The sequence below is a fragment of the Salvelinus namaycush genome, chromosome 29 (assembly GCF_016432855.1).
Source record: "Salvelinus namaycush isolate Seneca chromosome 29, SaNama_1.0, whole genome shotgun sequence".
Classification (NCBI taxonomy): Eukaryota; Metazoa; Chordata; class Actinopteri; order Salmoniformes; family Salmonidae; genus Salvelinus; species Salvelinus namaycush.
The window spans coordinates 24,908,966-24,933,983 of NC_052335.1; the positions used below are offsets into that span (position 1 = coordinate 24,908,966).

The following is a 25,018-nucleotide window of genomic DNA, read 5'->3' on the forward strand; positions in this document are numbered from 1 at the left end:
AGACATTAACAACCCAGCTGACAGTACCAGGGACAAGGACACCAAGGAGCACAGATATCAACAGAAAGCCTTCCTAAAGAGAAAGGTCTTTAGGCCCGTTTTAAATGAGCCCAGAGTCTGTGGTGCCTTCAGGTGGTCCGGGAGGGCAAGCTGAAAGCTGAAAGGATATACTCTGTATACAATAAGTATCATAACAAAAAAGTCTGAAATCACAAATGCTCATATTCCTGCCATCTTTCTGAGCGATACAAAATTAATCTGTACAGGCGCAGTCTGGTTGAAAGGCCCTGTGTGTGTGTTAAAGACAGTCTGCTGTCATTCTGATCTAAGAATATTACTCCTGCTTATTATGAAGAAAAAATACATCTGTTTAACTTTGTAAACTAAAGGTGTGTTTAGAATTATTTTTGTTGTATTAATGCTATTTAATCTCTCCTCAGACTAATATTATTCTGTTTGTCCTGTGGGTACCTTTGCCACTGTTCCACCCCTTGTGTATTGCGCTGTCTTGGTGTATTTGTTAACTGTATATTCATAACTTCAAGTTCAATGAGTATTTTCCATTTTCTGTGGAAGTTCCAGAGTTAAACCTTATGTGTCATAATTTGGGATTCTGAGAAAATAAAAGCATTGTTTCATTCAGAACCTAACTGGCCTTGAGGCATGCCTGTGTGTGGTTGATACTGTAGATGGAAGTAAGAGTATCATACACCAATCTGTCCATCTTCCAGCTCACACCAGCAATGAGCAATGCACGCCCCATCTGCACAAAGATTTGAATTCATTACCTTGAGTTTATTATCTTTGCTACAAAAACCTGCCTATGTTTACTTCCTCTTGCTTAACAATGGATATTCAAACATGTGGGAGAATTTAAATATTCAGAACTGTTACAATGTACAATTACAAGCTTAACTTCACAGCTCTTCACACCCGGTGCAGCAACAAGACACTTTAATTGTGCTGTCGAAGGGAAAAAGGAGACTAACTTTCAGAGTTTATGCTCAGTGCAACAGATAATTACTCTGCTATAAACCAGGTGGCGCGAGGTTACAGGTACATTTCACTAAAAGGATTTTTGAATGCCTCTGTCATTAGGGAGAATAAGTGCTGCCGGTTCGACCGCCATCTCACTGGAATTTATTTTACTTCATTGTAATATTCAGTATAATAATATATGCCATTTAGTAGATGCTTTTATCCAAAGCAACTTACTATCATGTATGCATACATTTTACATATGGGTGGTCCTGGGAATCAAACCCACTACCGCGGCGTTACAAGTGCCATGCTCTACCAACTGAGCTACAAAGGACCACATGTTTTCAGAACCCACATGTTGAAGTTTTACACTGGCTGGGATAATGCTATCTTACGCTGTTTGCACTGTAATTAAGAGGTGTAAACATTTAGGAGCAGCCGTGTGAATAGAGTGTGTGTGTGTGTGTGTGTGTGTGTGTGTGTGTGTGTGTGTGTGTGTGTGTGTGTGTGTGTGTGTGTGTGTGTGTGTGTGTGTGTGTGTGTGTGTGTGTGTGTGTGTGTGTGTGTGTATTTGTGTGCGTGCGTGCGTGCGTTTGATGAGTTTGAGAAAAAAATACACATTTAATCATGCAACCAAGTGCATGGAGAAAAAGTTGAGAAAAAAACTATGTGTGCGGAGTGGGTTTGCCCATCACTTATTGACACGTCTTGTTCCAACAGCTCCCTCCCAAGTCAGTGAGGTGATCAGGGAGAGAGTGCAGCAGCGAAGCGTCCAGCTCTCCTGGCAGGAGCCTGACCAGCCCAACGGAGTCATCACTGAATATGAGATTAAGTACTACGAAAAAGTGAGTATGTTTGAGAGAGAGAGAGAGAGAGAGAGAGAGAGAGAGAGAGAGAGAGAGAGAGAGAGAGAGAGAGTGTGTGTTGCCTGTCCGTGTGTGTGTGTGTGTGATTGTGTTACAGCTTTGAACACAGACAACTTTGGCTCTCCCAAACCCTACCCCCCATCCCCACCCCCTCCCTATCTCTATCCTCTCCTTTTTAGTTTCATTTTGCCTACTCTTCACTTCACATTCTATCTGCATGCCGTTGCGAGTGGGATCGGCAGGATTCTGCAAAGAGATCCTTTGTCCCATAATTGCAATAATGAATGAGACGCTCATAAGATTTTAATCAGTCCCTGGTTCTTCACAGCCACCCACACACACATACCAGGCAGCACACACTTTATCATGCTACTCTGCCATCATTAACAATCTGTTTCTGTATCTTCCCTCTCTCCTTTCCCCCCTTCACCCCCTCATATATAATATAACCTCAGCTCTCGCGTGTCCTAAGTCTGAGCAGATGAGCAAGGTAGCGATGGCGTTGAGGAGGTTGAGAAGAGTGGGTTTAACACAACAAATCAAAGGGCTAGATTCCATGACTCCTGATGTTCCAGGCCCTGTTGGCCATGGCCTCTCAGGATGCCAGGAATCAGTCTCCTGTGTCACGTACTGTGGCTATAGTCTGCCCAGCTGTAAAATTGGAAGCAAGCATGACTTCACTCCTAACAGGCTTTGGCATTCCATTTGGGTTTTTTGCCGAGCAAATCATTTACAGATCAACAGCAAAAGACACAGTACACGCAGTCTGTAAATTCTAAACGGATTCTGAGCCTGGCATCATATCTTTTTTTCTTCCTATTGGTTTGAGATAGAGAGTCTACACAGAGAGTAATTATTTAACCCCAGATAGGGTTAAATAGTTCATTAATAAATCTTCTGAAATCATATAAAAACACCAGACAAACTGAGGCATTCAAACATTTACAGACACATTCTGTCTGTATCTTGGTGTCTCAGATTGAGTCAAGTCATACATCATCTAGACATACTGGTGTCTACTGTCTACGGTTGCAAATTGACAGGATGATTATAACACAAATCCTGTGTGTTCCTCTCTATAGGACCAGAAGGATCGTATCTACTCCACAGTGAAGTCCAGATCCACGTCAGCCACAGTGAACAATCTGAAGCCCAGCACAGCCTACGTGTTTCAAATCCGAGCCTTCACCACGGCCGGATACGGCACCTACGGCCCCCGGCTGGAGGTCACTACCAAGGAGGAGGCCTCAGGTACCAGCAGAACACATGCACAGGCAGAGATGATTAGTGTGTAGACCTTCATCAAAATGCCACTGATCTCATAGCTCCATTTATCCCATTTAGAAATATGGTTGAGTATCGTCCACAAGGAGCAGTAGGTCCCAACTAAAGTGCCAGGGCTCAGAAATCATTACTCTCCTCTCTCACTGGTGTTTATATAGCAACTGAAGTGACTTGATTTAAAATGCATGAATTCTGCCAGTCATACACCATGTGCACTGACAGTCTAAAGTGCCTTAGCACCATTCTTTTGAGCAATTGGTGGTTTGTCAATGCAAACAGTCTAACAGCGTAATCGGCTCTAAACGGGAGACAATCCAAACCGAATGTGTCATTGTTTCAAATGAAGGGCACCAGCATTACCATCTGGGACCGTTAAGCCCACTTTCTGAAACAGTGGAGCCGTGCATGCAGAGGGCCCAGAAATAGAACTAGCCTTCCGTGTCTCTGCGGTAAAGGGTGAGAAGGGGTTATCAGTCTCCCTGCTCGCTACTCATTGGTTCTATTATGTCCTGTAGATTCCAATGCCTGATGTGCTGAATGTTCACACTGTGTGCCCTTTGTCTGTGTGTGTTTGTTTGTGTGTGTGTGTGTGTGCTTGCATGTGTGTCCCTCTCCAAGCATCCACCATTGTCTCCAGCGAGCAGAACCCCGTCATCATCATCGCGGTGGTGGCCGTGGCGGGAACCATCATCCTGGTCTTCATGGTGTTTGGCTTCATCATTGGGAGAAGGTACGCTCTCGCGGGCCCCATTGACTCTCCACTGCTGTGAGTCTCTGCTTGTCAGTTAGCCTTTCTGTCACTCACAGGGCTCCGTAGCTGTGGAGACAGTCCACCTCACACCACAGGCACCCATCATCTATGGCATGCTGTGCTAATGGATTATGATGCATCATTTTCCAGTCCTCACACTGTGAAGAACAACTAACTCGGTGTTTTGCATGTTTATTTTTTGTAATGGATCCATTATAGAGACAAAAGTACTCTAAAAATTCAAGCTTTTGTCTCCTCTTTGTGCGTGTGTGAGTGTGTGTTTGTGCGTGTCTATGTGTGCCTGCACATGTGTTACATCATTGGTGTTAAACAGTAATACACTCATGACACTGCCTGTAGCCGTCTCCTCCCAGATCAACCCTCCTGTGTGTCAGTCACCACCCTGCTCTCCTCCAGTGGTCCTTCATTTCTATGTGGATAGCATTTCATCACAGCATGCCTTACATGGGGGTAGAGCCATACACATGTGATTTCTATATCCATTTGACATTAACCTGCATGTCAATCATCACTCCATCATCAGTTCAGTTTGTTAGCAAACCATTTTGTACAGTGCTATAGAACAATCATTTACAACGAATTACCTGCCCGAGGGTGCATTCAATACATGCATGTTACACATATAACAAGGACTGCTAAACAGTCTTTTATAGAGTATATATATGGAATACCAGAGGTGGGTACTTTAGTTCAACATCAGCAGCCAAACAGTGTTCCCATGCTTCTCAGCTGTATCTACCTGCAGCATTGTGGCGCTGCATTATGATTCTAGTAAAACAGACAGTCTTCTGCCTCGGCCCGATCAGTTGATTGTGTGTTCCTCCGCCTCTCTCCCTGTCAGGCACTGTGGCTACAGCAAGGCAGACCAGGAAGGAGACGAGGAGCTGTATTTTCAATGTGAGTCCCTTCTTTCCTCATCAGCTCACACACACATTGAAACATCTCATTTACAGCATGCTCCTGCCTGTCGCCTCACAGGAAGTGGGTCCAACAACGAGTTTAAAAGTAATTGGCTAAAGTGTATGTAAACTTCTGACTTCAACAAAGTTTACATACACCTTAGCCAAATACATTTAAACGCAGTTTTTCACAATTACTGACATTTAATCATAGTAAAAATTCGCTGTCTTAGGTCAGTTAGGATCACCACTTTATTTTAAGAATGTGAAATGTCAGAATAATAGTAGAGATAATTATTTATTTCAGCTTTTATTTCTTTCATCACATTCCCAGTGGGTGAGAAGTTTACATATACTCAATTAGTATGTGGTAGCATTGCCTTTAAATTGTTTAACTTGGGTCAAACGTTTCAGGTAGCCTTCCCACAGTAAGTTGGGTGAATTTTGGCCCATTCCTCCTGACAGAGTTGGTTTAACTGAGTCAGGTTTGTAGGCCTCTTTGCTCGCACACACTTTTTCAGTTCTGCCCACACATTTTCTATGGGATTGAGGTCAGGGCTTTGTGATGGCCACCCCAATACTTTGACTTTGTTGTCCTTAAGCCATTTTTCCACAACTTTGGAAATATGCTTGGGGTTGTCCATTTGGAAGACCCATTTGCGACCAAGCTTTAACTTCCTGACTGATGTCTTGAGATGTTGCTTTAATATATCCATATAATTTTCCTCCCTCATGAAGCCATCTATTTTGTGAAGTGCACCAGTCCCTCCTGCAGCAAAGCACCCCCACAACATGATGCTGCCACCCCCGTGCTTCACAGGTTGGGATGGTGTTCTTCGGCTTGCAAGCCCCCCCCTTTTTCCTCCAAACATAACGATGGTCATTATGGCCAAACAGTTCTATTTTTGTTTCATCAGACCAGTGGACAATTCTCCAAAAAGTACGATCTTTGTCCCCATGTGCAGTTGCAAACCGTAGTCTGGCTTTTTTATGGCGGTTTTGGAGCAGTGGCTTCTTCCTTGCTGAGCGGCCTTTCAGGTTATGTCGATATAGGACTCGTTTACTGTGGATATAGATACTTTTGTACCTGTTTCCTCCAGCATCTTCACTAGGTCCTTTTCTGTTGTTCTGGGATTTATTTGCACTTTTCGCACCAAAGTACTTTCATCTCTAGGAAACAGAATGCGTCTCCTTCCTGAGCGTTATAGCGGCTGCGTGGTCCCATGGTGTTTATACTTGCGTACTATTGTTTGTACAGATGAATGTGGTACATTCAGATGTTTGGAAATTGCTCCCAAGGAAGAACCAGACTTGTGGAGGTCTACAAGACTTGTGGAGGTCTTGGCTGATTTCTTTTGATTTTCCCATGATGTCAAGCAAAGAGGCACTGTTTGAAGGTAGGCCTTGAAATACAGCCACAGGTACACCTCCAATTGACTCAAGCTTCTAAATCCATGACATAATTTTCTGGAATTTTACAAGCTGTTTAAAGGCACAGTCAACTTAGTGTATGTAAACTTCTGACCCACTGGAATTGTGATACAGTGAATTATAAGTGAAATAATCTGTCTGTTATTAACACTTGTTGGAAAAATTACTTGTGTCATGCACAAAGTAGATGTCCTAACTGACTTGTCAAAACTATAGTTTGTTAACAAGAAATTTGTGGAGTGGTTGAAAAACAAGTTTTAATGACTCCAACCTAAGTGCATGTAAACTTCCGACTTCAACTGTAGCATCTGGTTGGTATTTGATAGACACATCTATTGAGATGAGGACACGAGGCCTAGCTCCAAACTGCAAACTGCAAAAAGAGTTGTCAGAGACAGTGATCCAGGGCAGAGCTGAAAGAGAAAATTCTTCATAAAAAATGTAAAGGCCCAACTTTTCAGCCACTTTGGTAGGATAGGAGGATGCTGTTGACCTCCTGATGGTACTCGGAGTAGAGATGTAGAGATGTACACACATATTTACTCTATCCCAAGGGTCCTCTTCTAGGCTCCTTTAACCAATACACACACACGGACACACACCACCCCATCCTAACGATGCCCCTAGAGATGCAGCCACAGACATCTTCCCAAGCGAAGCCCAAATGATCTGCTGCTGTAGGCAGACTGCTGATTGTGAAACAAAGGTTCAACGTGTCACATGGCCACAGTGGTAGAAAGAGGGCTGTGCTGGCGTTTCGCGATCCTCGGCTGATAAGTACCTGACAGATCAAGCTGCAGGAAGGCACAGGTCCTTCAGCTAAAAACACTGGGAGATGGAAACGCAAACAAGAGCGCTCCGCTGTGTGTTGTTGGGCCTAATAGAGGGACTGCCAGGGTGACAGAAGCCAGATAGTGCGTGAATTCAACATGTAGGCCCAATTTGTCCGCTGTCTAGTGCCGGAAGTCGTGGTAAGATATCTCCCTATCAGATCCAGTGACAGCTTGGATGGACAAAGCAATTATAGGATGGATTGGAGGGAATATCAGCTGCCATCGCTGGAGCTCCATGCTGGAACACAATGTGTTTGTGTTTATGTTATTGGATAGGCCAACATGGCTTTCCAGGATGTATGCAGAGGATATTACAAAAAAGTATCTCTGTTTGTCATTATTGAGCCTGAAGCTGATTAGTAATTTAATGATGGTGTTTGGTGTGTCTGTTTTCCTTGTTTCTGTCTGTACTGTGTTTTCGCTGTGTGTTACTCTTCCACTATGTGCATCTCATTAAATAGCTTGTGGTATTGAAGTTGGCAGGTTATGTTATAATTAGGTATAATTTGATATGAACAAATTAGGTCAGTGGAACACACTCATGTACTATAACCGTGTAATTTATTAGTGTGGTGTTATATACATGGGAAGAACTACACCGCTTCTTTCTCAGGCAGTGGCTTTTTTTTACCCTACAGATGTAGGATCTTAATTTGAGCCAGTTTGCTACAGCAGGAAAATAATCCTGCAGCAACAGAAATTATCCATTATTATGTGGATTATAATTAATGGAATTATTTATAATCCACATTTTTCGTTAGGGCAAGTCAAGTCTGACATTTTAAAGTGGAAATTACAAACTTTAGAAGCCTTTTTAAACTTTGAATACATAACACATTTCCGTTTCTCAGCTAATTGTGAGTGATCAAATTAAGATCATACATCTATTGTCACGCCCTGACCTTAGAGAGCCTTTTTATTTCTCTATTTGGTTAGGTCAGGGTGTGATTTGGGTGGGCATTCTAGTTTTCTGTTTCTTTGTTGGCCGGGTATGGTTCCCAATCAGAGGCAGCAGTCTATCGTTGTCTCTGATTGGGAATCATACTTAGGCAGCCTTTTTCCCACCTGTGTTTGTGGGTAATTATTATTTTCTGTGTGTGTTTGTGTGCGCCACGGTTGCGTCACGTTCGGTTTCTGTTTACCTGTTTTTTTTGTGACGGTTTCACTTTATTAAAGATGTGGAATTATAAGCACGCTGCGCCTTGGCTCATCTATGACAGGGAGTTTGAAGACAGTGATCGTGACATCTATCTGTATGTGCGCATGAATATGTATGAACCTTTCCAGTATCATTGTGTTATAATCGTAATATTGTACTAGTTGTGATAGAACTAAAGTCACCATTATCTGGGTAGCAAAATCCAGAAGGTTATCAAGTCACAGACCATAAGAAAATAACTGTCTTCTATGACTCATATTACAGTATATCAGGGATTGCCTTACCAGACTTTGAAATTCACTGGCAGAGCTTGACAGACTTAGCTAACTCAAAACCCTGCTCAGTATAGCAGAGAACTTTAGCAGCAAATCCCATTCCAGGCTGCTGAAATCCTTGTCGCTCCTTTGTGAGGAGGTTAGGAAGAAAATATAATAACGTTTCCATTTCTATTGGAGGAAAATAAAGGAGTAACATAAAATAATAAATGTCTGGTTTAGGGTGTTTGTAGAAAGACCTTTTGACACGGATGCTTTCCATCAGCTGGCTGTTTAGCAATTCCTTCTGAATGGTTGCCCTTGGTAATGGTGTGCCTGTCAAGCGCCTGGCCAGCCTGGTGCTCTGTATGCATATTTAATCGTAACAGTAATCCCCTTACCTTTCTACAGTTAAATTTCCAGGCACCAAAACATACATTGACCCTGAAACCTACGAGGACCCGAACAGGGCTGTCCATCAATTTGCCAAAGAGCTGGACGCGTCCTGCATTAAGATTGAGCGAGTTATTGGAGCAGGTGAGTCTGGCTGGTGTCTCCCAGCTCTCTCTGTTTAGTCACGTATACTCATACATCATAATGACAGCCACATATTTACACCTTGAATGGGGATACGGTTTATCCTCACTGTATATTGATAGTGGGGAAAAGTTCATTGCAATTAATGTGTGGCCCTGCTACCTTTTAAAAGGCAAGACAATAGCAAAGCAGCTCACAGCTGATAAATTGCTGCCACAATAGTTTTAGAGATGCAGTCAATGAGAGTATCTATATATCCACAGCTTGTCTTATTATGTGTCTCTGCTACACTCCCCAGAGCAGAACAAGATGTCCTACTCCAATGTGTTTTGTCCTGCAGCGCAGCTGTTTTGTCTGAAAACACACTAAGCGCTTTGTCAAAACATGAAATGCTAGTTTTTCTTAAGGGTCATGACAGGTTATGTCTCTATCTGTCTCACAGGAGAGTTTGGGGAGGTGTGTAGTGGACGGATGAAACTCCCAGGGAAACGGGACACGTCAGTGGCCGTTAAAACCTTGAAGGTGGGCTACTCTGAGAAACAGAGGAGAGACTTCCTTTGTGAGGCCAGCATTATGGGCCAGTTTGACCATCCCAATGTTGTCCATCTGGAGGGAGTGGTGACCAGAGGTAAGGACTGCATTCTGTCACACGCACACTCGCATGCACACACGCACACATACACGCATACACACACACACACGCGCGCACGCACACACATGAGTAAAGCTCTAGCAAGGAATTAGAGCAAGTGCACTCAAAGACCATGCTTTAAGGTCACATAAAATGTCAATATTTCTTGTTTTTAGCTTGCATTTCATGTGTTAAATTGCTACAGTCATTATAAACTGAGTGTACAAAACATTAGGAACACCTGCTCTTTCCATGACAGACTGTCTAGGTGAATCCAGATGAAACCTATGATCCCTTATTGTTGTCACCTGTTAAATCCAATTCAATCAGTATAGATGAAGGGGAGAAGATAGGTTAAATAAGGATTTTTAAGCCTTGAGGCAATTGAGACATGGATTGTGTGTGTGCCATTCAGAGGGTGAATGAGAAAGACAAAACATTTTAGTACCTTTGAACAGGGTATGGTAGTAGGTGCCAGGCGCACGGGTTTGTGTCAAGAACTGCAAGCCTGCTGGGTTTTTCACACTCAACCGTTTCCCGTGTGTATCAAGAATGGTCCACCACCAAAAGGACATCCTGCCAACTTGCCACAACTGTGTGAAGCATTAGAGTCAACATTGGCCAGCATCCCTGTGGAACGCTTTCGACACTATAAGAATATCTTGAAGATAAATACACAACCTAGAGGATGAGAGGATGAGAGTAATAAACGAAATATAGTACTAATGGTCAATAGGGAATTGTCGATGTAAATAGTTGGTCTTCAGTTCAACAGCTGTTTAGAATCTGTGGAATGTCAGTCCTGAACTCAGAGCTACGTATGCTACGTATGCTACGTTCTGTACATTGAGTCGGGAGCAGGATACTTGTTATTTGGCCATTGGCCCAGTCGTACTGCAAGGACTTCTGATTGGTCAACCCCAGGCTAGGGTGGGGGGTTATAAATGGCATCCTGTTCCTTTGTTCAGTGGAGAAAAGCTGAGGACAGGAGAGACTGAACATCTACCTCCCAGCATAACATCTTGATTTGTCCTTCTCAAATAAACCTATTTTTCTCCCCCTGATTTGCTTTGGAGTTTGTGTTATTGAAGAATAACATCAATTGCTAACAACACCTTGTAGTGTCCATGCCCTGACTAATTGAGGCTGTTCTGAGGGTGAAAGGGAGTGCAACTCACATATTAGGAAGGTTTTCCTAATGTTTTGTACATTTAGTGAATAACGTGAATGTGTGAAAAGGTTAAGTTGCCAGACCAACTGCGAGAGGAAGACATGAGAGGAACATTTGACAATATATTTTGCTAGCTATACAATGTGAAAGTGCTGCAGTCAAAAGGAATGACATTGAGAAGTATCTGATTGAATTAGCCTTGCTCCCTGTTTTATTTTTTCTAATTTAGACAGCCTAATATAAGGGGCAGATGTTAACACTTAATTACAAACAAACGGCTCAAAATAACACTGAGGCGGAAATGTATTTTTAGCAGGCCGTCATTAATAAACACTTGCAAGCCATATTTATGAGTCAATTAACGGAAAGTGTCACCCTTGTTTTCAGGAAAACCGGTGATGATTGTGATTGAATATATGGAAAACGGCTCATTAGATGCTTTCCTCAGGGTGAGAACCTTTCAATGCATTCAAATGGCAACTCCCTTACCAGTTATACATGTATAATACAATATGTTCCAAATAAGAGCTTCTTATTCTATGAATAAAAGCAATAGCTTTGTGACCTGGATCTCACTGGATCTTGATTATCTGACGGTTGTCCTCTGTTGTGTACAGAAACACGATGGTCAGTTCACAGTGATCCAGTTAGTGGGAATGCTGCGGGGCATAGCAGCGGGGATGAGATATCTCTCTGACATGGGATACGTCCATCGAGATCTGGCTGCACGAAACATCCTTGTCAACAGCAATCTCGTATGTAAAGTATCTGACTTCGGCCTGTCAAGAGTGATCGACGATGATCCCGAGGCTGTCTACACAACAACGGTGAGTCAATTAAGCCAGCCCCGTATTACTTTCCCTTCCTAGACACCTTGCGCTCTCTCTGGATACTCAAATCCAGCCAACAGCCAATGCATGAAAATGTAGTATAAAATATGGATGCATGCCCATGCATGCCTGTGCTAGCTAGCTATTCAATATGCAAAGCATGCAGTCTATGTGGTAGAGTTTTTGCTTTGAAAGTTTTCAAGTTTTGCTGACCCTGTGTGCAGAGTTATAACTCTATTTTGATTGATGTTTTAGGGGAAGATGCAGGATATAATGAATTTGATCTTTACTCCAGCCATTGACCTGCATTTTACTGAACAGGGTGGAAAGATACCTGTTCGATGGACAGCAATGGAAGCCATCCAGTACCGTAAATTCACTTCCGCTAGTGATGTGTGGAGTTATGGCATTGTCATGTGGGAAGTCATGTCCTATGGGGAACGGCCTTACTGGGACATGTCCAATCAAGATGTGAGTTGCTCTCTTACATGAAGTCAATTATACACAAAATGTCATGTCAGGTTTCACATTTAGCTCAGGGACTAGCTACCATATTGCTCAGGGGTAAACAGAATTAACAGAATTCTTATAAATGATTTAAACATGGGCCACAATTACTATTCAGAGTTGAATGAGGTGGATTGTTAGGTTTTAATTGATTCCGTTTTAATCAGAGATTGATATTCATAAAATGTATATATGATAATATAAAGAAAGAGTAGCTACTTGGCATACAAAATAATTTTCTGACTTCAAAACGGCTTTTAACCTTTCTAATGAGTTAGGATAATGAAAACCAAATTTGCCATTAGCTGAGTTCAATAATTCCAGAGCTATTTACTTAGTCATGTAGAGCCTTTAGTTTGAACTGCAGTCATTGCTTTGTTTCAGCTAAATTGGAACAGATGAACATTGCATAGCTATTCATCATGCTGATCGCAAAAGTGGCTTTAGAGGCGTTTGGCCGCCGATTCAAACACCAGTAACGATGATACTTACAGATGTAGGATCTTAATTTAATCCAATTTTGCAGCAACTGAAAATGTGAATTATTATGTGGATTAGAATTAATGGATATGTTTTGTAGTGGTTGATACATTTTTCATTTGGGCAAAACAAGTCTGATATTTTAACCTGTCTGACTCTAGCGTTCCGCCAGCGGAACTCCTCCCACATTCCACTGAAAAGGCAGAGCGCGAAATTCAAAATATATTTTTTAGAAATATTTAACTTTCACACATTAACAAGTCCAATACAGCAAATGAAAGGTACACATCTTGTGAATCCAGCCAACATGTCCGATTTTTAAAATGTTTTACAGCGAAAACAGCACGTATATTTATGTTAGCTCACCACCAAATACAAAAAAGGACAGACATTTTTCACAGCACAGGTAGCATGCACAAAGCCAACCTAACTAACCAAGAACCAACCAAACTAACCAAGAAACAACTTCATCAGATGACAGTATTATAACATGTTACACAATAAATCTATGTTTTGTTCGAAAAATGTGCATATTTGAGGTATAAATCAGTTTTACATTGCAGCTACCATCACAGCTACCGTCAAAAATAGCACCGAAGCAGCCAGAGTAATTATAGAGACCAACGTGGAATAACTAAATACTCATCATAAAACATTTCTGAAAAATGCATCGTGTACAGCAAATGAAAGACAAGCATCTTGTGAATCCAGCCAATATTTCAGATTTTTTAAGTGTTTTACAGCGAAAACACAATATAGCATTATATTAGCTTACTACAATAGCCTACCACACTCCCGCATTCATTCATCAAGGCACATTAGCGATAGCAATAGGCACGTTAGCGTTAGCGAATAAACCAGCAAAAGATATTAATTTTCACTAACCTTCATAAACCTTCCTCAGATGACAGTCCTATAACATCAGGTTATACATACACTTATGTTTTGTTCGAAAATGTGCATATTTAGAGCTGAAATCAGTGGTTATCCATTATGCTAATGTAGCTTATTTTTCCCAGAATGTGCAGATATTTCTATTAGACTCTCACCTATTCTGACCAAATAGCTATTCATAAACATTACAAAAAAATAGATGTTATATAGGAAAATATAGATCCACTAGTTCTTAATGCAATCGCAGTGTTAGAATTCTAAAAATATCTTCATTACCACATAAGGCTTACGTTATGTCGACCGAGTGCCCAAAACCTGGGCGCAAAACTACTAGTACACAGTTCGACAGATATATGAAATAACATCACAAAATGGGTCCTACTTTTGGTGATCTTCCATCAGAATGTTGGACAAGGGGTCCTTTGTCCACAACAGTCGTTGTTTGGATTTAGAACATCGTTTTTCCCTCTTGAATTAGCAAGCACACTGGCCAAGTGGCGCGAAGCTCCCCATCGTCAACAAACACAGACAACGCAACACGCGTAACGTCCCGAAAAAATTTAAATAATCTATTAAAACTATATTGAAAAAACATACTTTACGATGATATTGTGACATGTATCAAATAAAATCAAAGCCGGAGATAGTATTCGCCTATAACGACGGCTTTTCAGAAGGCAATTCCAGGTCCATGTTCGCGCTCTCCAGAAAAAAAAAATGGATGACTCGTCGTGCCAAGATGATTTATTCCACCTCAGACCAAGATAAACACTTCCTTTCTTCTCTCACTTCCTCTTGACATCTAGGGGAAGGTGTATGACGTGCATGTATACTCATACGTATCATGCCCATTTATAGGCAGGCCCTTGAACAGAGCATCATTTTCAGACTTTCCACTTCCTGGTCAGAAAGTGTGCTGCCAAATGAGTTCTGTTTTACTCACAGACAAAATTCAAACGGTTTTAGAAACTAGAGAGTGTTTTCTATCCAATAGTAATAATAATATGCATATTGTACGAGCAAGAATTGAGTACGAGGCCGTTTAAATTGGGCACGTTTTTCCCCCAAAGTGACAACAGCGCCCTCTGTCCTCATCAGGTTTAAGGTGGAAATAAACTTTAGAAGCCATTTTAAACTGAGAATACACTACAAGTTTACAGGAACAGGAACACTCAGGAACGAATGAGAGTGATCAAATTAAGATACTACATCTATAAGTAGTAACATTTTTAAATTTTTTATTTAACATTTATTTAACTAGGCAAGTCAGTTAAGAACAAATCATGATTTTACAATGACGGCCTACCCCGGCCCAACCCTCCCCTAACCCCGACGATGCTGGGCCAAATGTGAGCCGCCCTAAGGGACTCCCGATCACAGCCGGTTGTGATACAGCCTGGGATCAAACCAGGGTCTGTAGTGACGCCTCTAGCACTAAGATGCAGTGCCTTAGACCGCTGCGCCACTCAGGAGCCCAAAATACACCAATGTTTGCAAATACTAGTCTGGAAGATGCTCCAGTGTTAGTTGTCTCCCTTGGCAAAGTTAAAGATGATATAATCCAATAGGACAAACAGTCTTCTCCTCAGCAGAAAAAACTAAAAAGGATTATATTACTCTCAACTCCTCCTAATGGGAAGCCTGCTGATTGAACGATCAGCTGGTAGAAATGCTAAACATGATTGGCCATTTTAGTGCTTGACAGGCATCAATGTCAGGGATTTCAGTTCCTCTGTCAAGATGTTGGCAAACAGCTCCTCTGGGATACACAAAGAGAAATATTTACATTTCCTCAACAGTTTCAGTGTTTCGACACTTTTCCTTCCGTAGTTCAGTGTTGAATAGCCCTGACAGGAATAACAGATTAATATTTGCAGAAAATAAATCCTAGAATAGAGGAAGAGACGGTTGAGTCTCAAATCAAAGTTTCCCATTGCCCCTAATGTTAAATGTTCTCACGCCATAGACTTTCAATGGACTTGGTTTTTAACTATTGACACAGTGAGAATAGATGTAGCTTTAAGGATATGCAGATGCCCCCCTATTGATGAGACAAACAGTATAAATTATGCATCTAAAGGGAAAAAGTGCCACTGTTGGCTAAATGAATTACAATCATGTCTATTGGTTCTTTATAACAGACAGGAACAGCTCTTCCAGTGACTAATCTCAGTGCCATATAGGGACATACAGGGTGCTACTCTCAATAGCTCCTCATTTGGGTCCTGCTACTCTGTGTCCTTGTGTCTCACCCTCATCTTAACATGCTGACACTGAGCGATGAACATCCGGTTTGGCTTGTTTCCCCTCGATGTACCACGTCTGTAAATAGGGAACCACAAAAGACTTATGTACTGACACTTCCTGTTTACAAACATCTTGATTAGAGGATGAAATGGTAATGAACTGTAGGAAATTGACACGCCCTGACCTTTTTATGTGTCTATTTGGTTTGGTCAGGGTGTGATTTGGGGTGGGCATTCTATGTTTTTGTTTTCTATGATTTTGTATTTCTATGTTTTGGCCGGGTATGGTTCTCAATCAGGGACAGCTGTCTATTGTTTGGGAACCATACTTAGGTAGTCCTTTTTCTCTCCTTTCAGTGTGGGAAGTTGTCTTGGTTTGTGGCACTTATGCCCTTAAGCTTCACGGTCGTTTTTGTATTGTTTCTTAAAAAAAGGAATATGTACGCTCACCACGCTGCGCTTTGGTCCACTTCAATCAACGGCCGTGACAGAAATGGTGACTTGTGTTAATGTGGTGCTAATGACTCTCCTGTGTTTCGGCTTTCCCAGGTGATAAAGGCCATAGAGGAGGGGTACCGCCTCCCTGCTCCCATGGACTGCCCTCCAGGCCTGCACCAGTTAATGCTGGACTGCTGGCAGAAAGACAGGGCTGATCGACCCAAATTTGATCAAATAGTTGGCATCCTTGATAAGATGATTCGCAATCCCAATACCTTAAAAACCCCTTTGGGAACATGCACAAGGTAAGGAAAGCTTGTCTCATTAACCCTATGACTGAGCACTACAAAACTCCAATGAAATAAATTGAATTTTCAGCTTCATTTATTAGATTTGACCATGTTTGCTACAGATGTGGAATCTTAATTTGACCTACAGGTAACTGCCAAAATAATGGAAACACTTGAGTAAATGAGGGATACAAAGTATATTGAAAGCATGTGCTTCCACACAGGTGTGATTCTTTAGTTAATTAAGCAATTAACATCCCATCATGCTTAGGGTCATGTATAAAAATGCTGGGTAAGACATTATTTTGGCTACCATTGCTATGCCCCCATAGGATCACTGGGCATGAGTGGTTATTGAATGGTTTGATGAGCTTGAAAACAATGTAAACCGCATGCCATGTCTGTCTCAGTCACCAGATATCAACCCAATTGAACACTTATGGGAGATTCTTGAACAGCTTTTTCCACCACCATCAACAAAACACCAAATGATGGAATTTCTCATGGAAGAATGGTGTCACATCCCCCCAATAGAGTTCCAGGCACTTACAGAATCTATGCCAAGGTGTATTGAAGCTGTTTCAATGCCCTAGTAAGATAATTTATTTTTGTTTTTCCTTTATTTTCTGGCAGTTACCTGTATATTGTCACAGCAAAATAATCCTGTGTTTAGTTCACAATGTTGCTTGATTGGTGCTTAGGCTGGAAACGTTGTCAATAAAGCGGTGAATTGGGAGCTTTAAAAGTGTGCGGGCCTTCTTGGTCTATACTAGGCTATTAGCCAGCCAAACGTAGACATGAAAAGTGCTATATTGTTAATATAACTGTGCGTTTTTAGTGAATTTATGTCAATCACGAAGCTCATCTAGATTTCCTTCGGTGCAGGAAAATTCTCAGCAACAAAAGAGTGATCAAATTAAGATCCTACATCTGTTTAAGACTCTGGAAGTATGTATTGTTTCTTCATATTTCATTCCTATGGAACTACATTAGTGGACAATTCAGAGCATCCAGTGGTTGATTTATCCATAGGAGTTCACAGATGAAAGATAAATCCCTGAGAATCAATAAGCCAAAGCAGCTTCCATGGCTTTATGGTCAATAGCAGGGCTTTTAAATCAATCCCTGTAATGAGTTCCTGGGACTTTCAGGTGCTGTGGGAACTCTGGACCCCACTGTGACATTTGTCAAATTAATTATATTTACAGTCTGAACACAATCTCTCTGGGGGAAATTGAGAACGTAACCCCCCTGAAAATGTAAAAAAAACTGGTGGCCATTTGTGGGGGTTTGAAGCGAAAATTGCCATCCAACTGATGTTGAGGGTTTTTGATAGTTACTTAGCACACATATTTGCCTGAAAAAGAGGATCAGACGGCGTAGTCACTTTTGAATTTGATATTGGAGTGTAAAAAATGTGTTAATTTATTTTTCACCTGCAATTTACTGCACCCCGGGATGTCTTTGTGTTTTGTTTCTAGCTGAATTTGTATTTGCTGTGGGAATGTTTTTGCATAAGATGTTAATGTCTTTGTCTTGCTCATCCCACAGACCGATTAGTCCCCTGTTAGATCAGAGCACACCAGACTTCACGTCGTTCCGCTCGGTGGGGGAGTGGCTGGAGGCCATCAAGATGGAGAGATACAAAGACAACTTCACCGCCGAAGGCTACAGCTCACTGGAATCTGTGGCCAGGATGTCAATCGAGTAATGAACCTGAACTTTAAAACACTTGTGGATGCCAAAGCCACCATAGCCAGTTCTGAAGAGTTGTCTTATAATTATTTTCTCATTCAATATCCTTGGATATGCCCGAACTGAATTTAAATTTCATCATTTTGATTCATGAACAAGCTTGTCGAGTTTTACATGTATTTTTTTTATCCTCCATTTCTCCTTTAATGAAATACCTAGTGCTATAAATCATGAGACGTTTTGAGCATCTTTGTGGTACAGTGCTGTGATTTATGATTGGTTGTCTTGTCTTGCAGGGATGTGATGAGCTTGGGGATCACTTTAGTGGGACATCAGAAGAAGATCATGAGCAACATACAGACTATGAGAGCCCAGATGCTAAATCTCCACGGCACGGGCATCCAGGTGTGATGATAGACTACAGTGCCCCCTGTGGACAGGGGGGCAAAGAGCTATCTAGAGCAGCGCTAGGGCAGAACTTCCCAGGATAATCATAAAAAATCATGTGACGTGACGTCGTCTCCTGTGTCTGACTCTTGTTTTTCCGGATGTTTCGGAATTAAAATCATTCCTTTGTTCCTTGGCAAAGGATTTAACCCCTCTTTAGAACGGGTACTAAGGAGAGATTGAGAGAATACTCCCTGGACATGATGCCGCTCTGAGAAACTCAACCACAAATAGAGATGGAGCTTTGGAAAAGGAGTTTTATCCATATTACCTTGTTCTTTTAACCTTGTGAATTTTTTGGGGGGAGGGCACCATGAAAATGGATTTCACTTAAAAAAGAAAAAAAATCCCCCTGAAACTTTTTTCCCTTGCAGTGTTTATTTAAAATATTTTTTATTCTAGTTTGTTCATTTTGTTAGTTTCAGAAGGCACAGTGATATGGTGTGATACGTACAGTAATCTAACATTTTTCTTTCGCGTTACAATTTTTTCTTCCTTTTATTTTGGACTTGACAACAGGGTAAACGTTCCCATCCAAAAGGACAGGGAGGATGAATATGGTGTCTGAACATTTTGGTGGAGATGATTTAGAGGTACTTTGACCAGTTTGTCTTGAGACACTACTGCCTGTTTTAACTGTTTGCAGTGAGTTGTGTTTTTTCTCCCTGATGCTTTTGAAGTGGAAATGGTATCCTGCACCTCAGATCAGTGACTTCAAGGATAGTAGTATTCACTTGGTTGTTTCAAGCTTGCAGGAGTGGCTTGTTGTATGAATTTTTCTGGAGACAGATGCTCTCGTTGTATAATGAAAACATTTCAAATTTGTATGTAGGAATTGCGAAACAGTATGACACCAACAAGGCAAATCGATTTCAGATTGATCACAACTTTTATATCTAATATCAAGCATCAAATTGGCAATGTTTATGTTTATCACATTAATCATTTTACCTTATTGTCCAATATACTTTCAATCTGAAATGTTTTGTTTAATTATTTATTTGAACGTTACCAGACAGCAATATAGAAAGGTTGTATTGAAACTTAAAGAGACTTGATCCACCGCAAAGGGTTTGAAATGCCGAAACAAACATATTTTTTGTTGTTGCAGCAAATGGTTTCCTATTTTGGTGAATACAGTTGTGGAGGGTGAATCTATGAAAGGCTGTGTATGTACTTTCTACAAGTAATTCTCCCTTAAAACTAATTTATTCCCATTATTAGTTTTTTTGCGATTCAATGAGACAGTCTTTTGTAAGGTTGGATGGACAAGTTCCCTTTTTTCTTTGTGGTATCCTGTCATCCTGAACTTGAATAGATCAAATCAAGTGCATGTACAGTGATGGCTAACACAGTCAGTGTAGGGTAGAATATTGAACAGAGCAATAATTAGCCCAGGTGGAAATGGTCCTCTGAGATTTTATGGTGCTAGGTTTTACAGAAATATCAGTTGTGCTGGGAACATTCTTTGGAAACGTTCTGTCACCAACAGGAAAAAGGAATATGTATTGACCTTTTTCCAGTTGAAGATTACCTGGATTATAGGGCTGGGAGGATAGATTGGTACAGTACCCCGGAATACCGAGTTATCAAATAATGAAATAGTAATGTCACTTACGAAATGGTATACCGTGACATGCTAATGACTTAATAACAATGTCACAGAGTATGAGTATGTTTGGAATATATGGCTGTTACAGTGGAGTGAAATGACATTCAACCAGCGGAGAGTCGCACATATTAGTCATGACATCATCCTTTCCATTGCAGCACACTAGATTTGCAGGCGTTCAGTTCGGTGCAAGGTACCTACAGTAACTAATATTATCATAATATATTGAAAATCCTGATACTCCTTATTATGATGCTCATACTGTGAAAATCACATACCGTCCCAGCCCTAGCTGGTCAGGAGAGCTAGTCACATGTTTATTAATGTGTCTCTGCTCAAACCTTTCCAGGCAAACAGAGTGATGTAACATGCATAAAAGTGTTTTCTAGGCTTTTTTTCTTAACTTACCTGGCCCTTCGTATGTTAATCACGGCACAGAGATAAGGAATGGGCTCTGCAAAGATGTGCTAAAGAGCCAACCTAATGGTGCCATCGCAGTCTTCTCTTTCTACAACAAAATGAATGTTATCACGTTGAATATGTCTCCAGCATTGTATACTCTGATGGTTGATTCACTCATTTCTTTGTCATTTAAAGTAAGGAAAATATAGGTATTTCCAATTGCAATTATATCCAAGGCTGTCTTTATGGACTGATCATAGATTCAGATTTTTAAAGCTGCAGCTTTTCCCAATGCTTTATTTAAGACGCCTTTCAATATGCCTGTAGAGAATGAATTGGTCTTCAGAAAACCAACCTTGAAACATTATCATGGACTATGGCTGCAAGCTTAGTCTTTGTAAAGCCATTAGTGACTTTGTCTATTTTTTCCTAGATTAATTTCCATTGTCCTCGGTCCAAAGGGGCTCACACCTGTGTGTGTGTGTGTGTGGGGGGGGGGGGGGGGGGGGGGGGGGGGTACCCAGGGAATCAGACCATGCCCAGCCCGCTCTGGGCCCCATGTCACAGACAGACAGACCCATTCTTTATCCATACAGCAAAGCTCAGCAATTGGGAACATGCCAGCCCTTTGAATTGAATACCAGCGTAAAGGCATTCAGTCAGCACAAAAGTCCCCAGTTCACAGGAAGGCAAGCAGGCTCCCTCTCTCTCTCTCTACTCCCCCCATGCTCTGATCCTCAACAGCGGGCCCCTAGGGGCCTTCACACCCCGGAGCTGGAGGCCCCCACTCCCCCTCCTCCCTCTCTCTCTGAGTCTGGGGTCCTGTAGAGACAGCAATTTTGAGCCAAATTGAGATTAAGACCTGGATACAATCGATCTGCCATATAAATAATCTGTAACCTTCACAGGCAGTCACCTTTTACTGTCCGCTTTTACTTTGTTTCTTACCCGTTTTCTTGTTGAGGATGTTCAAGTGAATATATGGGGGTGTTGTTCTGTTTCAACAAAGCTGAAGGCAGTTTGTGTGGTGAGTTGATTGGATTCAGGAATGAGAACACATTTTAAATACAAAGTTGAATGGTTATTATTTTCAAACCTTTTGGACAAACTGTTGGAAATTGTGGACACGCCTTTGCAATGCATAGGTGTTGGATGATTCCAAAGAGTTCAGCACTGTTGATTGTGTCAGAAAGATCTGAGGTCCGAGGGGAACTTTGTATATGTTCTAATTGTAAAACCTGTACATTTTTATTTATATAGTTGTCTTTTTACACACATTACTCTGTAGTGAGCTCTGAATACATTGAAAATGCACTATATTTTTCTATCTCACTTGCAGATGATTATTGTCACCCAGAAGATTTCAGTTGTACATACTTTCTCATTTAGGACCAAAGACAGGTTTTCCATCTAGAATTGTATTTTGTTTTTATTTTCTCTTTTAGTTTAATGTACAGTTATATGAATTGTCAATGTATTATTTATTTTTTCTGTGATGAGAGTTTTGAGTATTCATCGGTCAAGAATATTTTCCCCAAACAGCAGAAATGTAAAATCATTACTTCTTAGACAATTTCCTGTTACATAGGACATTTCTTTTTTGCTTTGTAACCTTTGTAATAGACTGTACATATATTTTTGGAAATATAATACAATCTCTATAGAAATCTTTTGTTTCTCATTGGATTCTTTTCCATCATAAATAGCTACTATTATAAAGGATTTCCATGTAAACATGTGGTACAACCTTTGCTTTTAAACAGTTCCAAAGTGTTTAATATATTAATCAACACACACCATTTTGTAAATCATTATTCTGTGTTCTTTGAAAGTTAAAGTAAGAATACAATCAAAGTAGTTTTGATTCAATCTAAACAAATGTGATACATGACTGTTTTGTGTTTTTGTGATAGAGTGTGTGTGTGTGTGTGTGTGTGTGTGTGTGTGTGTGTGTGTGTGTGTGTGTGTGTGTGTGTGTGTGTGTGTGTGTGTGTGTGTGTGTGTGTGTGTGTGTGTGTGTGTGTGTGTGTGTGTGTGTGAGAGACTGAGTGACATGGGAGGGTACAGTCTATATGAAGAAAGATAGCTGGGATGGTGTCATTAAGAAGACATTACTAAACCTCCAACATTGCACAAAACATCTAATTAAGCTCCATCCTGAGGGATTTTATACAAAGGAACCTTAATCGATTTATAAGGATTATATCTCCTGTTATTCTAATATTTATTTTATTAAGTTGGAATGGTATCAACATCTCGTCCCACGGGCTGATGGAATGCAATCATTATTAAGGGTTGCATCCCAAATTGCACCTTATTCCCTTTATAGTGCACTACTTTCGACCTGTGCCCATAGGGCTCTGGTCAAAAGTTGTGTCCTATATAGGGAATAGGGTGCAATTTGGGATGCATACATAGTGTTTATTTCTAGGGGAGTTTGGCCCCCATCCATGCATTTTTGGGTGAGTAGGAGAGGCTCTATGGCTACTCCTCTGTCACCACAAATCCCTACAGTACACTACAGCCTGCTTATCGTCCTGCCATCTGACATGGACCCAGAGATGTTTGAGTATTTTCATTCACAGTAGAGTTGGACTGATTTAATATCAACACAGAGTGTTCTTCCATCCTCATGGTTCCTAGTTTGGCAGATTTATGCTTAGGGTCCATTGGTAGAGGTTGTATGTGATCGTGTTTTTTTCTCACGACTGCAGGCTGATTGGACATAGTATTGACGTTGAAAACATGTGAACTCCAACAGAACAAGTATAGAAAAGAAGCTCTGCAAGTTTTCCTGTAAAAGTTGGGTTTTATTTTCAATCAGTTGCTTGAGGCGTTGCAATACTTATCTTCTCTATAAAAACCTTTTCTCAACGTTAGAATAGGAAAAGTTCATATCTCCCAGATATGCTGCACTTAACTCAACCATCAGACAGAGAGGGAGAAAAACTGGAAGACTGCCAATAGAGGATTAAGGGAAATAAATAATTTATATTTTGCAATTCTGCAATAATCTGAAGTACTAGTTTGCCATTATTCATACAATTCACATCTAATACCAAGGTCAATAGTGATATTGTTGAAATATATAAGAATCTACCATCTACCAAAAATCTACCATTCTGCCCCGGAACAAGGTAGTTAACCCACTGTAGGCTGTCATTGTAAGTAAGAATTTGTTCTTAACTGACTTGCCTAGTTAAATTTAAAAATAGATGGATAATATAGCATTGATTGAGCTTTTTTTTCCACAAAGAAAATACTAATATTCAGTTGAAGTCGGAGGTTTACATAGACTTAGGTTGGAGTCATTAAAACTCGTTTTTCAACCACTCCACAAAATTCTAGTTAACAACTATTGTTTTGGCAAGTCAGTTAGGACATCTACTTCGTGCATGACACAAGTAATTTTTCCAACAATAGTTTACAGACAGATTATTTCACTTATAATTCACTGTATCACAATTCCAGTGGGTCAGAAGTTTACATACACTAAGTTGATTGCCTTTAACAGCTTGGAAAATTCCAGAAAATGATGTCATGGCTTTAGAAGCTTCTGATAGGCTAATTGACATTATTTGAGTCAATTGGAGATGTACCTGTGGATGTATTTCAAGGCCTACCTTCAAACTCAGTGCCTCTTTGCTTGACATCATGGGAAAATCAAAAGAAATCAGCCAAGACCTCAGAATTGTAGACCTCCACAATTCTGGTTCATCCTTGGGATCAATTTCCAAACATCTGAAGGTACCACATTCATCTGTACAAACAATAGTACGCAAGTATAAACGCCATGGGGCCATGCAGCCGTCATACCGCTCAGGAAGGAGACGCATTCTGTCTCCTAGAGATGAACGTACTTTGGTGCGAAAAGTGCAAATCAATCCCAGAACAACAGCAAAGGACCTAGTGAAGATGCTGGAGGAAACGGGTACAAAAGTATCTATATCCACAGTAAAACGAGTCCTATATCGACATAACCTGAAAGGCCGCTCAGCAAGGAAGAAGCCACTGCTCCAAAACCACCATAAAAAAGCCAGACTACGGTTTGCAACTGCACATGGGGACAAAGATCGTACTTTTTGGAGAAATGATGAAACAAAAATAGAACTGTTTGGCCATAATGACCATTGTTATGATTGGAGGAAAAAGGGGGAGGCTTGCAAGCCGAAGAACACCATCCCAACTGTGAAGCACGGGGGTGGCAGCATCATGTTGTGGGGGTGCTTTGCTGCAGGAGGGACTGGTGCACTTCACAAAATAGATGACTTCATGAGGGAGGAAAATTATGTGGATATATTGAAGCAACATCTCAAGACATCAGTCAGGAAGTTAAAGCTTGGTCGCAAATGGGTCTTC

General features: G+C 40.9%; 1 protein-coding gene across 4 annotated transcripts in view; it reads left to right on the forward strand.

Moving 5' to 3' along the window:
* The window catches only part of LOC120024542 (ephrin type-A receptor 7-like), a 109,389-nt gene extending 89,506 nt beyond the window's left edge, over nt 1-19,883 (forward strand). Inside the window, exons 6-17 of one of the 4 annotated variants that reach the window (XM_038968821.1) lie at nt 1,702-1,826; nt 2,930-3,134; nt 3,750-3,861; nt 4,745-4,800; nt 8,891-9,016; nt 9,459-9,644; nt 11,206-11,267; nt 11,436-11,645; nt 11,970-12,119; nt 16,325-16,518; nt 18,055-18,210; nt 18,495-19,883. In XM_038968821.1, the coding sequence (XP_038824749.1) occupies nt 1,702-1,826; nt 2,930-3,134; nt 3,750-3,861; nt 4,745-4,800; nt 8,891-9,016; nt 9,459-9,644; nt 11,206-11,267; nt 11,436-11,645; nt 11,970-12,119; nt 16,325-16,518; nt 18,055-18,210; nt 18,495-18,609 (1,697 nt within the window). In that variant the 3' untranslated portion in view covers nt 18,610-19,883. The remainder of the gene's footprint in view (nt 1-1,701; nt 1,827-2,929; nt 3,135-3,749; nt 3,862-4,744; nt 4,801-8,890; nt 9,017-9,458; nt 9,645-11,205; nt 11,268-11,435; nt 11,646-11,969; nt 12,120-16,324; nt 16,519-18,054; nt 18,211-18,494) is intronic. The other 3 variants (XM_038968822.1, XM_038968823.1, XM_038968824.1) reach the window with 3 other exon arrangements.
* Nucleotides 19,884-25,018: the final 5,135 nt, after the last annotated feature.